The 20,016-nt window shown below is 35.7% G+C and overlaps 1 protein-coding gene across 4 annotated transcripts in view; it reads right to left on the bottom strand.

Annotated features, from left to right (window-relative positions):
- The window catches only part of CFAP44 (cilia and flagella associated protein 44), a 152,837-nt gene that overhangs the window by 96,271 nt on the left and 36,550 nt on the right, over positions 1–20,016 (bottom strand). For all 4 annotated transcript variants that reach the window (XM_077118366.1, XM_077118363.1, XM_077118365.1 and 1 more), the window contains 7 exons: positions 18,055–18,219; positions 15,933–16,088; positions 15,468–15,515; positions 14,730–14,829; positions 14,095–14,189; positions 5,852–6,061; positions 5,118–5,228 (listed from right to left, as the gene is read on the bottom strand). In XM_077118366.1, coding sequence (XP_076974481.1) covers positions 5,118–5,228; positions 5,852–6,061; positions 14,095–14,189; positions 14,730–14,829; positions 15,468–15,515; positions 15,933–16,088; positions 18,055–18,219 — 885 coding nt within the window. The remainder of the gene's footprint in view (positions 1–5,117; positions 5,229–5,851; positions 6,062–14,094; positions 14,190–14,729; positions 14,830–15,467; positions 15,516–15,932; positions 16,089–18,054; positions 18,220–20,016) is intronic.

Raw genomic sequence — 20,016 nt, 5'->3', positions numbered from 1 at the left:
AAATGGGAAAAAGACTTAAACAGACACCTACCAGAAGAAGAAATACGGATGGCCAAGAGGCACATGAAGAGATGCTCAATGTCCCTGGCCATTAGAGAAATGCAAATGAAAACCACAATGAGATATCATCTCACACCCACCAGAATGGCCATTATCAACAAAACAGAAAATGACAAGTGCTGGAGAGGATGTGGAGAAAGAGGCACACTTATCCACTGTTGGTGGGAATGTCAAAGGGTGCAACCGCTGTGGAAGGCAGTTTGGCGGTTCCTCAAAAAGCTGAATATAGAATTGCCATATGACCCAGCAATACCATTGCTAGGTATCTACTCAAAGGACTTAAGGGCAAAGACACAAACAGACATTTGCACACCAATGTTTATAGCAGCGTTATTTACAATTGCAAAGAGATGGAAACAGCCAAAATCTCCATCAATAGAAGAGTGGCTAAACAAACTGTGGTATATACATACAATGGAATATTATGCAGCTTTAAGACAAGATAAACTTATGAACCATGTAATAACATGGATGGACCTAGAGAATATTATGCTGAGTGAATCCAGCCAAAAACTAAAGGACAAATACTGTATGGTCCCACTGATGTGAACGGACATTCGAGAATAAACTTGAAATATGTCATTGGTAACAGAGTTCAGCAGGAGTTAGAAACAGGGTAAGACAATGGGTAATTGAAGCTGAAGGGATACAGACTGTGCAACAGGACTAGATACAAAAACTCAAAAATGGACAGCACAATAATACCTAATTGTAAAGTAATCATGTTAAAATACTGAATGAAGCTGCATCTGAGCTATAGGGTTTTTTTTTGTTTTTGTTTGCTTGTTGGTTTGTTTGTTGTTGTTGTTTTTTACTATTATTACTACTTTTATTTCTTTTCTTTATATTAACATTTTATATCTTTTTCTGTTGTGTTGCTAGTTCCTCTAAACCGATGCAAATGTACTAAGAAACAATGATCATGCATCTATGTGATGATGTTAAGAATTACTGAGTGCATATGTAGAATGGTATGATTTCTAAATGTTGTGTTAATTTCTTTTTTTTTTCTTTCCGTTAATAAAAAAAAATTAAATTCAAAAAAATATATAAGAAATGAATTTTACAATCATTCTATAAAGCTACTTGATTTTATATTTCTACTAATACGTTTGTGAGAGAGCCTTTTATTAAAAAAAATCCTGTTTAGTATGTGCAATCGTGTCATTTTACATTCTAATTTGTTTCTTTGCTCACTGATAAGATTAAACACTCGCATATTTATGAGGATGTACTTTATAATTTGGTCATATTCTTTGGTCTTTTTAAAATTGGTATGTTTGACTTTTCTGTAGTTTTTATTTGTGCATGTTTGCTATATTCTTAATGTACTAAAAATATTAACCATTTGTCATAAGACACGCTTCCCTAATTTGAGGTATGCCTCGTTTGATTTTTTTAAATACATGTAAATCTTTTTCTGAAGAAAAAAAAAATTCAATCAACAAGAACTAGATCTGAATATTGCTATAATCATTAAAGTAATTGAATCATTACTAAAAATTATCTCAAAAAAGAACTCTTCATTTATTCAAATGGTCACATTATTGTTTACTTCACATTCATTTTTGAGGGACACTTTCACTGAGTATAGTATTGTTGCTGGTAAGTTATTTCTTTTTAGCACTTTATAGTTTCATGTATTGAAAAAAATGGAATGTTTTTAAAAATCTTCTGCTTTGGTTTGTTAAAACTGCTGGAATGCAATATACCAGAAATGGGATGGCTTTTAAATATGGAATTTATTACATTACAAGTTTATAGTTCTAAGGCCACAAATATGTGCAAACTACAGCATCCAGAGAAAGAGACCTTGACTCAAGGAAGGCCAGTGGGATCAGAGCACCTCTGTCATCTGGGGAGGTATGTGGCTGGCTTCTGCTTGGGTCTTTGGTTTCTGGTTTCAAACACTTTCCTGAGGGAATTTTCTTTCTGCATCTCCAAACATCTGGGTACCCTGTTGGTTCTGCCAGTTCTGTCTGCTCTGTTGCCTCAGTAGCTTTTTCCAAAAAATGGTTCCCTCTTAAAGGACTCCAGTAGGCAACCTCACCTGGAAAGGCTGGAGACACATCTCCATGGATACCGCCTAATCAAAAGGTCCCACCCACAATTGGGTGGATCATATCTCCATGCAAACAACTTATTAAAAAAGACTCACCCAGCAATGCTGAATGAGGACTAAAGATTTTCTGGAGTCGCAACAGTTTCAAACCAGAACGTCTTCCTACAAAGAATAACTCAGGCCTATACAATAGAAAAGGTCTCTTTTTTATGAAGCCAGAAATACCTTAATTTCCAAACTGGCAAGGACATTACTAGAGGGAAATTTATCGATCACCCTTATGAACATAGATGCAAAAATTCTTAATGCAATATTAGAAAATAAATGTCTGTATGTGTATGTACCAAGGTGGTAAAGGGGAAAGGTGATTTTAGATGAGAAGATCAAGTTTGAAAGTATAATACATGAAACAGTGAGGCTTGTTTAGGAAACCCAAATGGTCCCTTACGCCTGAAACAAAGAACACAAGGGAGAAAAATGAGTTCACAAAGGTAATCAGGATTGGAAATCTGTTATTTCTATGTAAAACTAAGGAGCACTTCCATTGATATGTGTAAAAGTTTATATTTTATTCTGGATTTGATGGGGTGAAAGAGATTCAGAAGAAGTTTAAGCAGGAAACTAATATAATTAGATTGGCATTTTGGGGGTGGTGGTGGTTTATGGTCTGGGACTTGAACCCGTGTCTCCCGCATGAAAGCAGGGCATTCTAACCACTGAACCACCCGTGCACCCTACATTGGCATTTTACAAAAGTAAAGCTTGAAGGATAAACCAGAAGAAAGCTGGACTGGAGATAGGTATACCATTAGGAATTCTGCAACAGTCCAAGTGAGAGATGGGTAGGGCCTGAATTAAGCTGGACACAAAGAAGATACAGAGGTGGATATAGATTCAGAAGATGTTTAGGATAGATAATCAATAAGACTTGGAAAACCATAGAGGCAGGGTAGTTAGAGGTAGGGAAGAGACTAGAATGACTCTCAGATTCTAATTTTGGTGGTAGGGAGAATGGTGTCCCATTAACCTAGGAATACAGGATAAGAAACATGTATTAGAGAAACTGTAATGAGTTCCATTTAGGCCCCTCAGATTTAAGGCCCAAAATCAAAAGATCATCAAATTCTGTAAAATCTACTATCTAAATATCTCTTCTCCACACAGCCTTTCACACCCTGATCATATTTTGTCTGGAACACAGCTGTCTAATAGATCTTCCTGTCTTCAGTCTGGCTGCCTTGCAACTTCTCTTCTACACTGCTGCCAAACTGATCATAATAGCAAAATGGCTCTGTGTGCATATGTGAGGCTCCCTTATTGGGAGTACACAAAAATAATGGGTAGAGCTTTAATGCTTTTAGGCAGGTCTGAGGTTCAGCAATTGGGTTGGTGGGGGCTCAGAGTTATTATTATTTGGACAACTGAAGTCTACTGCATTTCAGTTATATGTAGCAATCTACTTACTTTAACATTAATAATTCTCAAATAATATCAGAAATACAAGTGCTAATAGGTAACACTGTTTCAAATGATTTTGAGTTTGATTGGGTATTGTTTTGGTCTCATGCTTATGCTTTTAAACTACTTTAACATAATCACAGATGCATAGGAAGTTGCAAAAATAGTATGGAGAAGTACCACAGACCCTTCTGTGGTTACATCTTTTGTAACTACATCAAAACCAGGAAATTGACATTAGTATTGGGTGTGTATAGTTCTACATGATTTTATCATATATGCAGTTTCATGTAACCACAACAGCAATTGAGACACAAAACTATTTCATTGCCACAAAGATCACCCTAAAGCTACTAATTTATAGTTACCCCTATCCCCTTCCAACCTACCACTCTAACCCTGGTAGGTGATCATTTGTTTTGTGACTTTGTGTCTAAGGCAGTGGTTGAAGAATGAACATAATACAGTATGATGTAATATTAAAGTTAATACTTTCACAGAGAGTTTCCCATGTACTTACCAATCCCTTCATTTGGACGACCTGAACTTTCCTCCTGCCCCTCTACCTACCTCCTATCAATTCCTTAAAATCAAGTTAAAGTTATATAGTTTCTCTTAATTACTCCCTCCTGATATTTCCCAGCCCATGTTGTCTATACAACTGATTTTTTAATTGCCAACTCCTTTGTGAAATCTGTTTTATAATAGAGCTATTCAACTTTTTTAATGTGTATTTTTTCTCCCTGAGAACAGAGACTGTGCTGTTTACTGAATCTACCTTAGTATCTAGCAAAAATAGAATCACTTAATATTTTTTATCAATTTTTAAAAGTATCTTTAGATGATACTAGTATGTCTTATAGTCCCTTTTCTAGAAGAGTTTAAAGTAATTTATAAATGTTGACCCACTAATGTTGATGGCACGTCTATGCAGTTCATCGATATTAATATTCTGGCACCAGTGTAGCACCTGGTTTAGACATTCAATCAGTATTTTAGATGACTGAATAATACTATGTTCACTTAGGAAAATTAGAAGCATTAAATAAGTATATTAATCAACACTGAATCACAAATTGTTGATGAGTTGATGAAAAAGAGACAATGGGAGGTGGGAAGAGAAGTTGGAGGAGCAATAAGGACAGAGGAGAAGTAAAGATATGAAGAAAGATGTAGTAAAATACATTCAGAGCTTAGATTCGAGCTTCTGAATGTCAAGGGACTGACTGCTCTGAGCAAAATTATTCTGTTATGTGTGTGTCTGACCTAAAGTTACCATTGTTGAAGCAAAGGCTGATATAACTCTGATAGGGGACCATGGAAGGAGAGAGGGCAGAGCTTGTAAGGGGTGGATATTCTACAATACTTTACCTAACAAGCTGAGCAGCAGCTACCTGAACTTTCTATCTCTGCATGCGTGGTTCCCCACTACAGGACCCAGAAGTTGGGATAAAAATTCCAACTCTTATTCTCTATCTACCACATTTATTTATTATATAATAAGATTTACTGGTGAAAACAAATAATAATTACTTACATGAGAGGATGGAGACCACGTTAACTGGCAAACAGGTCCAGGAGTATTGATATAACCAATTGGCTTATAATCCTTTTCTACTTCAAAGAAGAAGACAGTTTGATCTTTACTCTAAAAAAGAGACACACCCACCAAATGCATATTACTAAGAAATCTATGCCATAGAGCACAAAGAAGCATTTAATAGCATATAGTAATATACATTGTATATTTATACCTAAAGTGATCACACATCACAGATTATTTCTGGGAAAATCCTTATTTCAAATATTTGCTTGATTTTTCCCATACGAACATATGATAAACCATGTGTTCCAGCATGTGGCTGCAAAAATATGATCGTAATACTTAAACATAAGATTAATTCACAAAAATGCTATAATGCATATGCTTTCTTATTAATACATAAAGAATTTACAGTTATTCTCTTCATTGATGGCAATTCTATAAAGGACATGCCCATGCACTAAATAGCTGGCTATAAATTAAACATTTAGCATGATTCTCAGTTGAAAATTTCTGTTCATTTTAATACAAAAAGCATTAGAACTCAATTGTAAGAATATTTTAAAACATCATGCAAAGAACACATTAAAAGAATATGAATACAAAATAAGCACAGTATAAATAATTTTTAGAAAATAAATATCAGTAAATAAGTTGTGATTAAGTAGAGGACTTATAAAGGCTATCCATGAGATTTCAATAGGACACAAAGAAAATATACTACTTACTGCTGTGGCTAGAATTTCTCCATCACGTTCATAAGCTAAAGCAGTGACAGAAGCAGTATGGGGCTTGAAAACCCGTTTCAACTGAATATCTGCATCCAAAATTTTATTTCGTCCAGCAAAAACTGTGATCCCTTTTGGATCATAAAGTTCAAGAATTCGAACAACCCCATCTTCGAATCCTACGATGATCTGTGCTCCAGTGTTGTTTACCTTAGACAAAAATTAAATGTGAGGGAGCTAAAATTATTTGACTAAAAACACGTAGCATAGATGATGGTGTAAGATGGTTCTGGGTGCCATTTCTCCACAGAAATTTTGAATAACTAACAAAAAATGGCAGTACCATCTTGCTCAAAACTTCAAAAAACAGTTAAAGGGTTGCAGTAATTGGGTAAGCACTGAATAAGAAAAAAAACAACAATACAGCTTTGAAAACAGTAGGAGAAGCATATGGTGTTCTTGATGGCTCTTTCCCCACCTTATCCCCAGCATGATGTGGAGCCAACCTGTGCTCCCATTGTAGGTCGCTGGCCCTATTCTGGAGGCAATAGAGTAGGCTTAGTCAGTGTCAGCCTAACAGTCGGCAGCCTGAAAGACTGAACCAGGAAACTTGTCACTGGCTTGCCCTACCAGGACTCGCCTTGGAAGTAGAAGCAGCTTGCCAGCAGATCATGAAGAGTAAGAAACATTTAAATCAAAGTAGCCTGGGGCAAAGGATTACCAGATTTAAGAAATACAATAGAATAAAGAAACAGTTCTGCTGGATGCAAGCTTTCTTGTTATGTGCAAGGAATTCCAATAAGATTAAGTGCTAATTTCACATCAGAAACCAAAGAGAAAAGAAGACCACGGGATGAAATATTTAAAGTGCTGAAAGAAAACAACTGTCAGCCAAGAATTTTTATCTGATAAGGCTGTCTTTCAAAAATGAGGGAGAGATAAAGACACTACCAGATAGACAAAAGCTTAGGGAGTTTAACAAGCAACGCTAAAGGTACTCTTCAAGTTGAAAGGAAAGGACCCTGGACAGCAGATCAAAGTGGCATAGAGAAATAAAGATCTCCATTAAGGCCACGATAACAGGTTATTATAAATGGTAGGCCACTCTACTTTTTCCCTTCTTGCAGTTTCTAAAATGCAAATGCATAAAAAGTGATGATACATCCATGGTCTGGGACATAAAATATGTAAAGCTATAATTTGTAACAAAAATAAACCAAAAGGGTAGGAGATGGAGGGGTATAGGAACAGTGTTTGTGTATACTACTGAAGTTAAGCTGGTACCAAATCAAATGCGATTGTTGCACATTTAGGATATTAAATTTAAGTCCCATGGGAAGGACTGTAGGAAGCTCCAGGAATCTGTCTCCTCCACCAAAACAACTAATGAGCTGGAAGGAACTGTCTGAATCAACTATTTTGAAACTCCAGATTCTAATGGAACAGTGTTAAGCATCCAAGAAAGAAACTGGTGAATTGTAATAAATACTGGTGAATGAGACCCTCCCTGTAGTTGGTATCATCCACTGTGTAGGCTCAGGTTTCTGGTGTAGATTGCTGGTATCAGGTTGGGACATAAAGACCTAGTACTCAAAACTCAAGGGTATGTGGTCTAATAGCTGATCATTGCTTTTCCTCAGCTACGTCAGGTCCCTGGGGCCAGCTCTGAAAGTGGCCACTGTTCCAAACCCCCTCAGGCAAAAGCAGCAGAGGATCTTCCTCAAACTGTGGAAAACAGTTAAAGGGCTATATTATCTGGGCAAATGCTGAATCGAGAAAAGACAGTTTCAAAAGCCTTAGAAGAAGCTCCTGGTGCAGTTGCTAGCCCCTCCTCTATCCCTTCCACAATGCAGATAGAGCCAGCTGTTCTCCCATCGTGGGTCTCTAGCTCTATCCTAGAGGGAGCAGAGTAAAGCCTACACCATTACTGGGGTGTCTGCATATCAGTGCCAGTGCATCAGGAGGAAGTCTGAAAAAATGAACTAGGAAACTTCTCTGGGGCTCACCTTCCTAGAATTTTTCCTGAAGGCAGAGAAGCACATTGCAGACATTGAAGCAAGATTATAAAGCAATTAAATTGAAGTAGCTGGGGAAGAGGACTACCTGCATTAAATCCACAAGAAAGAACCTACAAAAGGGTGAAAGTCTATTTCAAAGGGACTAGAGGGGATTTTCATTCAAACTTCTGAAACTATAAATGGGGAAATTCCTAAGGATAATAACAAACACAAACCCAGGAAAAGAAGCAGGCTCCATGGCCCCAGGTAGGCTCAGATAAGAGAGAAAGGACCCTGCATTTAGGCTGATCTTACTTATAGGAAGGCTAAACTCAGAATAAGACCGGCAGCCAAAGCAGAGCCAATTTTCAAAGACTATGAAAGGTGCTTTTTGCTTTGATTTGTTTGTTTTTATTAGCTCCCAGCTTCAAGAAAATCTGTCATAGCACTAGCTGAGGAACAGACAGCTCAGGGATTAAATCCCAGTGTCAACATGCTAAAATATTAAAAGGTACAGTGTGCAACAAAAGGCAAACAAAGAAACAGAAAATGATGGTCCATCAAAAGGAAGAAGATAAAAATCCAGAAACTATCAACAATGAGATAGTTTGGACTTACTGGAAAAATAATTTTAAAACATGATTCTCAACATACTTGAGGAGATACAGGAAAACATGGAGAAAGAACCCAGGATAAGAGGAAAACAAATAATGAAGAACATGGAAATATCTTTGAGATTATCAGTAGGAACTAGAGAGAAATACTGGAGTTGGAGAGCACAATAACTGAAATGAAAACATTTCCCAGAGGGCTTCAATAGCAGATTGGAGGCGGCCGAAGAAAGAATTGTTATCTCAAAGAAAATACATTTGAAATGAGTTAGGCTGGGTAGCAGGGGGAAAAAAAGAATAAAAAACAGCAAACAGAGCCTAAGAGAGCTCTGGGACAACATCAAGCATATAAGTATATGCTTTAAAAGATCCAAGAAGGAGAAAAGAGAAAGGAGTAGAAGGCACATTTAAAGAAATAATGACAGAAATCTTCTCACATTTATTGAAGGATGTGAGTTTGTACATCAAGAAGCACAACAAACCACAAACAGGATCGACTAAAAGAGAACCATAACCAAACACATAGGAGTCAAACTGTCCAATGCCTAGGATAAGGAGAGAGTTCTGAAAGCTCCAAGAGAAAAGCAACCAGGTATGTACAAGGGAATCCCAATAAAATTAAGTGCCAATTTCACCTCAGAAGCCATGGAGGGAAGAAGGCACTAGAACAAAATACATAGAGTGCTGAAGTAAAATAATTGCCAACCAAGAATTTTATATAAGGTAAGACTTTCTGTCAAAAATGAAGGAGCTATTAAGGCATTCCCAGATAAACAAAAGCTGAGAGAGCTCATTACCACTAGATGTGCATTACAAGTAATATTAAGGCAGTTCTTCAGACTGAAAGGGAAGAACACTAGAGAGTGGATCAAAGTGGCATAAAAGAAATAAAGATCTCTGGTAAAGATAACATGTGGGTAATTATAAATGCCATTACTACTGTATTGTATTTTTTAGTATGTAACTACACCTCTTACTTCTTATAGGTGCTAAAATGCAATTGCATAAAAAGTAATGCTAAATCAATAGTTTTGGACATACAATGTACAAAGATATAATTTGTAACAAGTACAAAAAAGGTGGGAGAATGAGAGGATTAGGAATAAATTCTGTGTATGCTATTGAAGCTAAGTTGATATCAAATTAAATATGATTGTTACAGGTTTAGGATGTTAAATTTTAACCCCATGTTAAAAGAGATGATATGAAAAATACACTCAGAAAGGAGTGAGAAGGGTATCAAAATGGTACTGTTAAAAAAATGAAATAAATATGAAAGTTGGATTAATGGAAGATTTGAGGATCAAAAAAGGTGTAAAACGTACAAAGACAGAATAGTAAATGGCAAAAGAAAGTTCTGAATTATCAGTAGGTACTTGAAATGGAAATGGATTAACTAAAGGCAGAGATTGAAAGAATGGATAGAAAAAGGTAACGCAATTACATGATGTCTGTAAGAAAATCACCTTAAATTCAAAGACTTAGGTTGAGGGTTAAAGGATGGAGAAAAATAATAGCATACAAGTAGTAACTAAAACAGAACTGGAGTAGCTGCTTTAATAGCAGATAAAAATAGACTTTAAGTAAAAGTGCAACAAGGGACAAAGAAATTCATTGTATGCTGGTAAGGGGTCAGTCCAACAAGAAGAAATAGCAAATTATAAATATATATGTACCTAACAGCAGAGTCCCAAACATATTGAGCAAATACTAACAATTCTGAAGGGAGAAATAGATGGTTCTACATTAATAATAGGAATCTTCGATACACACTTTCAATAAGGGATAGAACATCTAAACAGAAGATCAATAAGGAAATACAAGACTTGAATGATACTCTAAACCAACTAGCTAACAGACATATGTGGATCATTTCACCCAAAAAACAGCAGCAAAATATACATTCTTCTCTAGTGCATATGGACCATTGTCCAAGATGGATCATACTTCAGGTCACAAAACAAATCTCAATAAGTTAATAAACTTGAAATCATGCACTGTATCTTCTCTGACAATAAAGGAATGAAGATGGAAATGAATAATACAGGGAGAACTGAAAAATTGACAAATATGTGGAAATTAAACTACATAGTTTAATTAAACAACCAACGGGTCAAAGAAGAAATCACAAGGGAAGTTAAGAATATCTTGAGGCACAAGAAAACAAATTCACATATCAAAACATTCCAAACTTACCACACAAACATCATAACCTATGGGCTGCAGCAAAGGCAGTGCTAAGTGGGATATTTATGGTTCTAAATGCTTACATTAAAAAGAAGAACGGTTATTATTCAGCCATAAAAAGGAATGAAGTCCTGATATATGTGATAACATGGATGAACCCTGAAAACATCATGTTGAGTGAACCAGCCAGTACAAAAGTACAAATATTTTATTATTGTACTGATATGAAATGAATTAGAGTATGAAATAATTAGAATAAACAAACTCATAGAGTCAGAATCTAGAATATAGTTTACCAGGTGCTACATCAAGGTAAGGAATGGGGAATTGATGCTTAAGTTGTACAAGTTTCTATTTGGATTAATTGCAAAGTTTTGGTAATGGATGGCAGTGATGTAGCACAATACTGTGAATGTAATCAACAGAACTGAATTTTATATTTACATGTGATTACAAGGGGAAAGTTTAGGTTGTATATATGTTTCTAGAATGAAAATTTTAAAACAAATAAACAAGACTGTACAACCCAAACAGTGAACCCTAACTAAATATGGACTATAATTAACAGTACAATTATAAAAATGTTCTTTCATGAATTGTAACAAATATACCACACTAATGCAAGTTCTTAATAATAGGGTTGTATACGGGATGTCAGAATTTTATGCATGACTTTTCTGTAAACATATAACTTCTCTAATTAAAGAACAATTTAAAATTTTTTCTTAAAAGGACAATGTAATGGTATGGAACTGTATGTATCCCAGAAAATCATGTTTTAAAGCTAATCCATTCCTGTGAGTGTAGACTTATTGTAAGTAGGACCTTTTCATGAGGTTACTTCAGTTAAGGTACAGCCCAGAGTGGGTCTTAATCCTCCTACTGGAGTCCTTTATAAATGGGATTACTACAGAGAAAGAGAGAGAGAGAGAGAAAGCCACAGAAGCAAGAAGCTGAAATTAGGAAAACCAGCAAGGAGAGACCAGCAGACATTGACACGTGCCTTGCCATTTAACAAAGGAAAAAGGATCATCAGCAGCTGGTCTTTGGGAAGAAGGCATCACTTTGATGACGCCTTGATTTGGACATTTTCACAGCCTCAAACTGTAAGCTGATAAAGTCCCATTGTTTAAAGGCAACCCATTTCATGGTATCTGCTTTAAGCAGCTCAGAAAACTAAAACAAACAACATTGGGACATATGAAAAAATAAGAATTCAGATTTGTAAGCTTTGTACCAATATTAAAGTTCTTGAACTTGATAATTGTACTTAAAGTGGCCACATAAATTAATATTTTGTTCTTAGGAAATGGTATAGCAATATTAAGTGTTCAAAGAGCATAAGGTACACAACTTACACTCAAGAGTTCAGAAAATGGATAAATGAATGGATAGATAGGCAGATAAGTAGATGACAGATAGACAGACATAAAATGATACAGTAAATATAGCAAACTGTTACATTTTACATTTTGGATCTGGGTATCTGGGGAGTTGGGGGTAGGAGTATGTTGGAGTTCCTATAGTCTGTTTCTCAAAATGGAGATGACATTTGGTCTGCAGCTTAAAGGAGAAGTCTGGGCTGGAGATAGAAATCTATAATGTCTAAATGTACTAAATCTGCTGCCTTGGTAAGCATTTAGGAGAAGGGTAACAGCTTGGGTACTCTGTAAAGTATAGTGACCATACCTGAGACCAGGCAGTTATGAAAATCTTGGGAATAGGAAAACTATTTTCCAGAGAGTATCTTCATTCAACATTTACTAAGTGTCTAAAAAGTACAAGTAACTATAGAGGCACTGCAGTTGCAAAGAAGAAGAAGACATAGTTGCCAACATGATGTCTGGTAGGAAAAACAGACAATAAAGCAACTAACTAACCATAATAAGGTGTGGTAAGTGCTATAAAAGAGGTGTTTATACAGTCCTAGAAAAAACACTTGTAGAGAAAGGAACATAGAGATTTACTTGATGGGTCAAGAAGGGCTAGGTTGATGAATGAAAGAAAGAGGAAATTCTCTATGAATATCACACAACCGTCCGAATAAATGAGTCAGTTACCTGGGCTATAGTTTAAATTTTTCGAGTAAGAGTACAGATCAAATAGGACAGAGTGAACCAGATTTGGCAATCCAAATGCTCTGCAGTTTCTGTTTATCTAATCTCATTATTGTTGACTCTGTTCCATGATATAACTTCTCCTCCTGATCTTGATCCCTTCAGGATATTCCTCTCCATTCTAGCCATCTCCACATCTATTTAGGGCCTGGAAGAGTTTCTCTTTGATTTTAACCTAAAACCACAAAGATAAACCAACTCCCCAAAACACTCCCACAGCACTTTAAAAACATGACTGCAAATTCTTTGGCATGAGGTGCCCTCTATAAGAGCACAGAGAGATGGGGTTTAAGTGTCCTCCCATCGAATCTGGATGGGACTCGTGACCGCGTCAAACAATTGAGTTTGGTAGAAGTAACACTATGTGATTTACAGCACTGGATCATAAAAGGCCATGCAGCAGCTTCAGCCTTGTTTGTTGGAACACTAGATCTTAGAGCCCTGAACTTCCATGTTAGAAGTGTGGCTACCCTGACATCACCAGGCTGGGAAGAAGCCCAAGTCACATGGAAGGGCTATTAGTTTTAAGCACTCCTGTTGACAGTCCTAGCTTAGCTCAGCCTCCAAATCATTCAAGCCCAGGTGTGAGACCTATGATAAAGAAGCATTTAGAAGATTCCAGGCCCTAACCATTCAAATCTTCCCAGCTGAGGCCCCAGACATTGTGAAACAGGGACAATCCATCCCTGCTGTGATCTTTCTGAATTCCTGATCCACATAATACACGAACAAAACAAATTATTGTAATTTTATGCCACTACATTTTTTAGTACTTTGTTATACAGCAATAGATAACTGGGACAACTTCCTATCTTTCCTTTACTTTATTCCCATAGCTCTGATAATTACCTAACCTATTACATAATTTACTTATTTATTTATTTTTATTGTCCGCCTCTGTCCCCTGCTTCCCAATAGAGTATAAGATCCATGACAGCCTTTTTTTATTCACAGCTCAATTCCTAGAATCTAGAATAAGGCCCTGGTACCTTATAGATACTCTGGAAATATTAATAGAATGAATGAAATCAGAGTCAGATGATTTCTGACTATAAGAAGTTCTTTTGTATAATGCCTTTGTAATATGGAAATATTATCTATCTGCAGGTGGCATAAAATATAATTTTCATTCAAAAACAGGACCAAAACTACAGCAATAGAGAGGTCATGATATGATTTCCATCACTTTTCCTGAGTAAAATAAACTAACTTAAAATTTTTATTCTTTTCTAAAATTCAAAGTCAGAAAATGTCTTTTTCCAAGAAGTAGCACTGATAAACTACATATGCCAAAAGATTCTGAAAGAAGTTCATTATAACAAAAAGCTTACCAGTCGGGGTACCCAAGTGAGTGCTGTACCTCCTTGTTTGAATTTCATTTGAGCCAAAGGGGTTTTGCTACCAAAATCATAGATTCGAACAGAGCCTATGGAAAGACAGTTTTAAAAGAAACATATAATATGGAATATCTTTCAAAATAATCTTGGCTCAGTTCACCTTTTCAGTATCATTATATGAAATTTCATTACTAAATCAATAGCCTTTCTTTAGTAAAAAATTTCTATATATACCCTCAATCAGGTAAATTGTAAACATGAATAATAAAGAAGACAAGAGATTGACAGGTGGATCAATGTCACCTAGTACCATCCCCATAGGTTTGCCAGAAGTAAAGAAAGAAGAAAGGAGGTGGAAAGAAAAGGAAAAGCAAGAATGTGGATAATTCCAGAATGAATAGCATTTTTATGAATAACTGATTGATTTTATTTTTACTTTAATCTCTTGAATAACTATGGCTGCTGCACTTTTGTGCCCTCTCACCGCCACAGCAATTCCCCTCACTGGCATCAAGAGGCTTCCCTTTTGGAAAAATTCTCAAATGATTTTAATCAAACATGTATTTTTAAACTGTGTATAGAAAACAAGAAAAATATGCCAGATATATTTTCATTGAGTTCCTACTTACAGTCCAGGGCAGTAGTGGCCAGGAGGTAAGTGAGGGGAGAGACAGCCAAGGCCTGGACAGCCCCAGAGTGGAAGGAGAAGAGGCACTCTGGGTCCTGGGTCTATAGTAATAAACAAACCATATGAAATAATGCAAAAACATATAAGGGAATAATAAAACACAAATTGCATACTGGCTCTCAAACATAGGTTATGATAAATTTAAGGCCAACCTTAGAAAAATGCAAATAGAACCCGATAACACATGTGTGGTCTTATCTGAATAAAAATGAGAAAAAGCATAACAGATTAGAAAGAGTGCTGGACTTTGGAATTAGGATAGAATGGAGCCCCGGCTTTGCACTTGATGGCTGGGTGATTTTGCACAGTCACTTCAAATCCCAATTTCCATTTCTTAATTTATAAAATGAGCTATTAACTGTCCTGCCTACTAAACAGGGTCCTTGTGAAGATTACATGAGAAAATATAAATAAAAATGTCATATATTTATGAAAACTGTAAAGCAGTATATAATGTCAAGCATTATCATTGCTACTTTTCTCATAATTTTTCTCTGAGATAGAGCCTTTTAAATGTAAAATCATATCTTAGAGTGAGAGAATTCTCAGGAATAATGTATGTTGAGCAAGTTTTAAAATGAGAACAATGATCAAATATGGAAAAACAAAGCTTTTAAAAGAGAATAACAAAGTTTCTACTATGAAAGCCAGAGGAAAATAGGAAAAATAAGCAACTTACAATATTTGAAAAACTAAGGTCGAGTTTCCATATGGCCCCATTGGCATCCTAAAAAAAATTAAATCCTAATAATATTTTGCTTTATCATATTGAATTTTTATCAAATTAAATTTTTTTCTTCCAATGATTTAAAGGACAATGATACCAAAACTTTACATATAAATATTTTAAAGTGTGATTAAACTTTAATAAAAGTAACATCTATATATCTTAGACTATAAGCACACAAAAAGCAAAGCAATCTCACAATGATTATGATAATTTAATATAATAAAAACATATTAATTTGTTTTCTGTTATAAAATTACAGATAAATTAAATACCAAAATCAAGGAAACTTTCACTGAAATAACAGTAGTAGCCTTATGAATAAAATGGACTTCCAGTGACAATGAATTTTACTACTATTTTAATTTTATATCCAAGTTACTTTAATAGCCAAAAGAAAAAAAAAATGCAACTTACCTGAGCCAACCAAAAATTATTTCCATGTTCACTCATTTTTATCATAGAGAAGAGTTTAACATTTTTGTCTACTTGAAGTTCATTAATTGGCTCAATCTCTAATAATCCAGTCTCATCTATAACATCAGCAGTGTCTATTGTCTCAAAATCCCATATCTTGTAAAATTAATGAAAAAATACATTAACCAATCAGTGGTTTCTGAATATTACTTCTTAAGCCCAAAAAGTTCCCAGTGTTTTCAAAAGTCATTTCTTATTTGATGAAAATTAATAAGCAGTTATAATTAGAACAGCAGCCAAAATCCAGCCACTAAGATATCGCTCTGAACTGAGGGAAAAGAAATTGCCATAGTTTCCATTGTATTTATAGAGATGAATGAGAAAGTATAGCCCTGCCTAAGAATTTTAATTTGCTCAAAGTAAATTTTATTTCAAGGTTTCTCTCAGGCCTTCTACATATAAAGTGAGCATAAGGAGAGTAAAGACATTTTAATGAACCCTGTTTTATATATCCTGGTAGGCACCTGGAAAGGGGAAATACATCTGCTTGCTTAATGATTTAGGCACTGTCTCCACTATAATAGGCAAAGAAATAGATGCAGATGATGTCTCCTTTAGAAGAAATTTCTCTTCCTTACTATCAACTTAGACTTTGCTATCTCACATGAAGGCTATTTTCCCTTGGGAGAGGACACCAGAATAATATAGGAAGGATGAGGAAATACACTTTCACCTCACAGTGGCAGAGAAACTCAGATAAACTTCCCCTGTGAAGGAATTCTGAAGGATTCTGTTGGCACACCGTGACAATTTATTCTAGACTGGATAACTTGAATTTTGTGAAAGGAACTTCAGAGGGATTGTTGTTGTCCCAAAGATTAGCCCAGTGGGGAGAGGCCAGATCATGTCAGACTAAACCCTGGGAGGTGGGTAGGTTTTCCTAAAGGGTGAAAAACAGAGATGTGCAATATAAAAGGACTGAAGAGATAAGGGTGGACTTTGGAAAAGAAGGAAAGCAAGATTAAAGATTAGCAGTGCCCATGAAGGAATCCTCTGTGAAATATTTTTTTTCTTCTTGAGTTTTTCTTCCATTTGGTATTTTTACATTTTTGGGTGACATATATCCTGGAAGAATGATGAATATATTGTCTGACAAAATAAAGGAAATAAAAAGATCTTTTTAGAGGTTTGAGTGAAATCTAACAAGATGAAGTTTAATATTGTAAATGTAAATATCTACACTAGGGTTTAAAAAGCCAATGATAAGAGGACAGACTGTGAGAGATATAGCTTACATATAATAAATTAGACATAATAAACTGATAGTAAGCGCCATAGGTGTCAATAGAGCAACCAGACTATCAAAAAACTACAATCTTACTTCTGATAATACTTCTCAAAGAATGTTCAGAGACTACAACCACTTTGGTATGAAAGGAATATATACCAAGGGACCACAAGGTAAACCACAACACTGCAGGTCTGCCAGCAGTGGTGTCGTACATGGAAGGTGCCATGCAGGATAGATGGGATAAGAGATGTAACAAAACATCAACCAAGGGGACTTAAAAGCTGGAGCAATGCTCTAGCTTAGCCCAGGCTATGGGCGGGACAGCAGTCACAGCTGAGAACAGGTGGGTTGACTAGTGTGAGGAGCAAGGAGAGGATAGCATTCATAGGTACACCCTATCAGCTCACCTCTGAGTATATTTTTAAAATAGGTAACCTGGGTAAAAAATAACTAATAAACACTTGGTGCTTTCATACCTAGAAAATGATCCATTCATACAGGATATTTTAGAAAGATCTATGTGTCTACTGTTTATATTCTGCTAACATGAATTTTCATCTATTAAAGCTGCTATTTTAACAACAGAATCAAAATAACAGAAAAATCTCCAAAGCAAGTTTCAAAGTTAAAAATGCAGTAAGTTAATTTTGACAAGAATTTAAATATTTCCCACATGAGTGGCATTATTTAAACTGAGTTGGTCCAGAGAGTAAATGACCAATGATCGCCTTTGTAAGTGAATTTTGTGAGAAATAAAAATCTGATAAAGCCACTTAGTTTATTGGAGGTCTTAGACAAGTGTACTATTGTCCAAGCATCAAGAAAACTTACCCTAATACACCCATCTGAACCGACAGTGATAACTTCACCCTCATCCAGCATTATCTGGTTAATGGGACCCTGGTGGCAAGATTTCCTTCCAACTCGACAAAGCTCAACTTTGATGAGGCTTGCTTCCCAAAGCAACATGTTGCCCCACTCTGTCCCTGAAAGCACCTGTCAGGTGTGGGAAAAGAAAGCAGCATGCATTCAAATGGCAAATGTCTAGGTTATGCCTCAAATAGCAGATGAAAATTATTCCTTAAAGACTATTTTTCTTGATTATAAAATTTAAAATTTTTAAGTACAGAAAAATAAAAACTATATAGAAATGAAAACATAGTACCCCAGAAATAACTATTATTCACATTTTGATGTATTACGCATATTTTCGCATAATTTTGGTTAGGTTATGTCACTAGTAACTTTTAAAATTTATCTATAATAGATAACTTTGTACATCTCTTAAGGACTTAATTCAGGAGTGGAATTACTGGATCAAAAGTTAGAGACATGTTTAGAATTCTTGATAGATAAAAATCTTACCTTTTAGTAAAAACTGAGTAGATTGAAATAGCAGTCAATGAGAGGGAGGGGTAGTAGATAGGGGATGTATGAGATTTTTCTTTTTACTTCTTTTTCTGGAATGACGCAAATGTTCTGAAAATGATTATGGTGATGAATACACAACTATGTGAGAACATTGTGAGAAGCTGATTGTACACCTGTATGAACTGCATGTGTGTGAAGATTTCTCAACAAAAACATTTTTTGTTGTTTTTGTTTGTTTGTTTGTTGCATGGGCAGGCTCCAGTAATCAAACCCAGGTCTCCAGCATGGCAGGCGAGAATTCTGCCACTGAGTCACCATTGCCTGCTCTAAAAACATTTTTTTAAATCTTACCTTTTTAAGTATTATAGGACACTTGATAAGATGTGAGGCATTACTGAATTGAGCAGATTATAGCATAATAGTAACCGATTTCAAACAAGAACAATCATCAGGAAACATCTCAGATTAGTCCATTTAATCCAATATTTCTCAAAGTATACGTCACCAAACCCTAGTTCTTAGGATATTAGCAGATATCACAGACTTTTGACTCTATGACTGGCACTGCTTGAGCACTTTATAATATTAAGTTACTGAATCCTGAAACCATATGAACTAGGTACTTCTATCAGAAGAGTTGTGCAGCTAACATAGAGTTGTGCAGCTTGGGCACTATAAAGGGACACCTTAAGAGAGCCTCTTTTGTTGCTCAGATGTGGCCTCTCTCTCCAGCCAACACTACAAGCAGTCTCACCACCCTCCCCTTCTCTGCATGGGACATGACTCCCAGGGGTGTGGAACTTCCTGGCAAGTGGGACAGAAATCCTGGAATGAGCTGAGACTCAGCATCAAGGGATTGAGGAAAACCCTAGAATGAGCTGAGACTCAGCATCAAGGGATTGAGAAAAACCCTAGAATGAGCTGAGAATTAACATCAAGGGTTTGAGAAAACCTTCTCGACCAAAAGGGAGAAGAGTGAAATGAGACTAAGTGTCAATGGCTGAGAGATTCCAAACAGAGTCGAGAGGTTATCCTGGAGGTTATTCTTACACATTAAGTAGATATCACCTTGTTGTTCAAGATATAGTGGAGAGGCTGGAGGGAATTGCTTGAAAATGTAGAGCTGTGTTCCAGTAGCCATGTTTCTTGATGATGATTGAACAATGATATAGCTTTCACACTGTGACTCTGTGATTGTGAAAACTTTGTGTCTGATGCTCCTTTTACCTACCATATCAACAGATGAGTAGAACATATGGAATAAAAATAAATAATAGGGGGGAAATGTTAAAATAAATTTAGTTTGAAATGCTAGTGATAAATGAAAGTGAGGGGTAAGGGGTATGGTATGTATAATCTTTTTTTTTCTGTTATCGTTTTATTTCTTTTTCTGTTGTCTTTTTATTTCTTTTTCTAAATCGA

Source organism: Tamandua tetradactyla, chromosome 10, assembly GCF_023851605.1.
Source record: "Tamandua tetradactyla isolate mTamTet1 chromosome 10, mTamTet1.pri, whole genome shotgun sequence".
In the NCBI taxonomy this organism is placed as follows: domain Eukaryota; kingdom Metazoa; phylum Chordata; class Mammalia; order Pilosa; family Myrmecophagidae; genus Tamandua; species Tamandua tetradactyla.
This window is presented reverse-complemented; position numbering and strand designations above follow the sequence as displayed.